Below are 2,252 nucleotides of genomic sequence, written 5' to 3'. Positions count from 1 at the left end.
AAATAACATAAGACAAAAAGTAAATAATTTCACTTTAAAAACTTAAACTAATGCTTTTTTTCCCGTTATATGTGTGGCCTATAAAGGCGTCCGATACACCATTGTGATTTTCAATTTTTTTTTTTTTTGTAATTCTTCATCTATTATAGTGATTTATTTCTTATATATATATATGTACAGCACATGACCATTTTAAGAAAAATATGTGAGATCGATATGTTCATTTCTTTCTATGTTTTCTCATATATTTTGAAGCATTATATCCTTGTATTAATATATATTAGATGCAGGCATTTAGAAAAAAAAGGAAGTTAGATTAACATACACGAAAGGTCAATGATCATTATAATTTTCATAGCTTAAAGAGTGATACATTTTCTCTGAAATAGATTTTTGAGAAATAATACCATATATTATAATACATGAAACTGAGGAGAAAAAGCAGTCTAATAAATGCAGATAAAACTCTTTAAATGGTCACTTTTTCTTCAAATCCTCCACTCCTGCCGGTTTTTCTTCCTGAAACACACAAAAAAAGTTATAGATAATTTCCATTTTCATTAAACTTAAACTTCTAATGGTTTAATATTATGAACAAAAACTAGGTTTAAATAAGCTCCAACTCTATTTTTTCTGCAGCATCCATGGAAAAAATGTTTGATCATGCCAAACAACATTCACTAAGTAATATAGATTAATACCTGTTTTTCAACTAGGGTTGAAACTTTAGCTTCAGTTGTAGTTGTAGAAGTTATTGTTTTTGACCTTTGTACCAAGTTCTCTTTCTTCATAGTTTTAGCTTCTCCTGAAAAATCAAACATGAAGGAACCAAATTAGTTTATGAATGTAGAAAGAATTACCGCCATTGAAGCATACATGCAGCATTAGTTTAAGTTCAAAATCCATTTGCAATTTCTTCAACAACTTTTTGATCCTTTACAATTTATTTCTTTAAATCTTCACCTAGTTTCTCACCATCTTTTGTTTCTTCAACAAGCTTAATTTCCTCCATAATTTTTTCTTTTGTCTCTTCGGCCATCGTTTTATCTCCTTTCTTCAATTCGATGCTTTCAGCTACCTTCTTCCCATCAACCACAGTGCCGGAATTATTCCCGTCGGTGTCCCGATTGTCATTTTTGACTTCCTTCTGTTGCACCATTGAGCTTGTTTCGCCATCAACTTTCTTCGATTCTTCAATGGTTTCCGAGCTTTTCCCCTTCTTGGACCTTGCTCTCGAATTCCTCCGACTGATAGAGGTGGTTCCAGAAGCGACTCCAACGATGTCCAAACCGTCGTTTTTGCCTTCCTGTTGCACCGATAAGCTCACTTCGCTATCAACTTTCCTTGTTTCTTCAATGCCTTGGGAGCTTTTCCCTCGCTCGGATCCCGCCTTTGAGTTTTTTCGGCTAATGGTGTTTTCGATGACAGCGTGTTTTGATTCACCACACCCCATTTTCTGCAAATTGTAAACTACGACAATGAAGATTGATTTGCACCTCTTTTTAATCTAGAGACGAAAAAATTGACATTGCTTGCAATTTGGTTCCTACAGTTTGTTTTTGTAATAACTAAACCGTTTTTTCTGTTGATGTTTTGGGGTTATTGGAACTTAACCATATTTAACAAATCATCAATGGGAAGAAAGGTCTATTTTTATAAACTGTAAAATTTGTAGGCCATCAATGTCTTTTTTTTTATTTTTATTTTTATGCTGGATTGTAATAGAGGATATTAGCTGGATTTATTGGAACTTGTAAGAACATCAGGCAACTTTTAACATATTAAACCAGATTCAAACAAGTTCATAAAGAAGATGGTTACAGTTAAATCCAACAAGTTTGGATTATATTGAAACAATGTTTCATAAACACTGGTTGGATTCTATAATCTGTTTCTCATCCACTGATTTTTCTTTGGCTAAATATAGGAAATTGTTTAAGGTTAAGAAACCTCCCACAAATTCTTGGCAATTAATAGTAATAATTAGATTATATCATGAATATATTAAAATGTATATTACACAAATAATTAACAATGTTAAAAGTTATTTATAGATTTATTATTATTTTTCACTTGTATTTAATTGATATTTATTTTTAGGCCTAATTGATATTTAAATTTTAATTCTTACAAAATTTTAATACTTAACTAATAAAGTTAAAATGCATTGACGTGTACGGTTGACCAATAATATAGTAATATTTAATATTTTTATATTTTTACAGGTGATAAAATAAAAATCTAAAATATAT

General features: G+C 30.4%; 1 protein-coding gene across 1 annotated transcript; it reads right to left on the bottom strand.

Annotated features, from left to right (window-relative positions):
* Positions 1-322: 322 nt before the first annotated feature.
* Positions 323-1,849, bottom strand: LOC128281718 (uncharacterized). The gene is made up of 3 exons (XM_053019860.1): positions 976-1,849; positions 702-805; positions 323-519 (listed from the first exon to the last, which is right to left on the bottom strand). Exons 1-3 carry the CDS (start codon positions 1,451-1,453, stop codon positions 478-480), a joined length of 624 nt encoding a protein of 207 aa, XP_052875820.1. The 5' UTR covers positions 1,454-1,849; the 3' UTR covers positions 323-477.
* Between the last annotated feature and the right edge of the window lie 403 nt (positions 1,850-2,252).

This window comes from Gossypium arboreum, chromosome 10, assembly GCF_025698485.1.
Source record: "Gossypium arboreum isolate Shixiya-1 chromosome 10, ASM2569848v2, whole genome shotgun sequence".
In the NCBI taxonomy this organism is placed as follows: domain Eukaryota; kingdom Viridiplantae; phylum Streptophyta; class Magnoliopsida; order Malvales; family Malvaceae; genus Gossypium; species Gossypium arboreum.
Note: the sequence above shows the minus strand (reverse complement) of the source record. Positions and strands in the feature narration are given on the sequence as shown.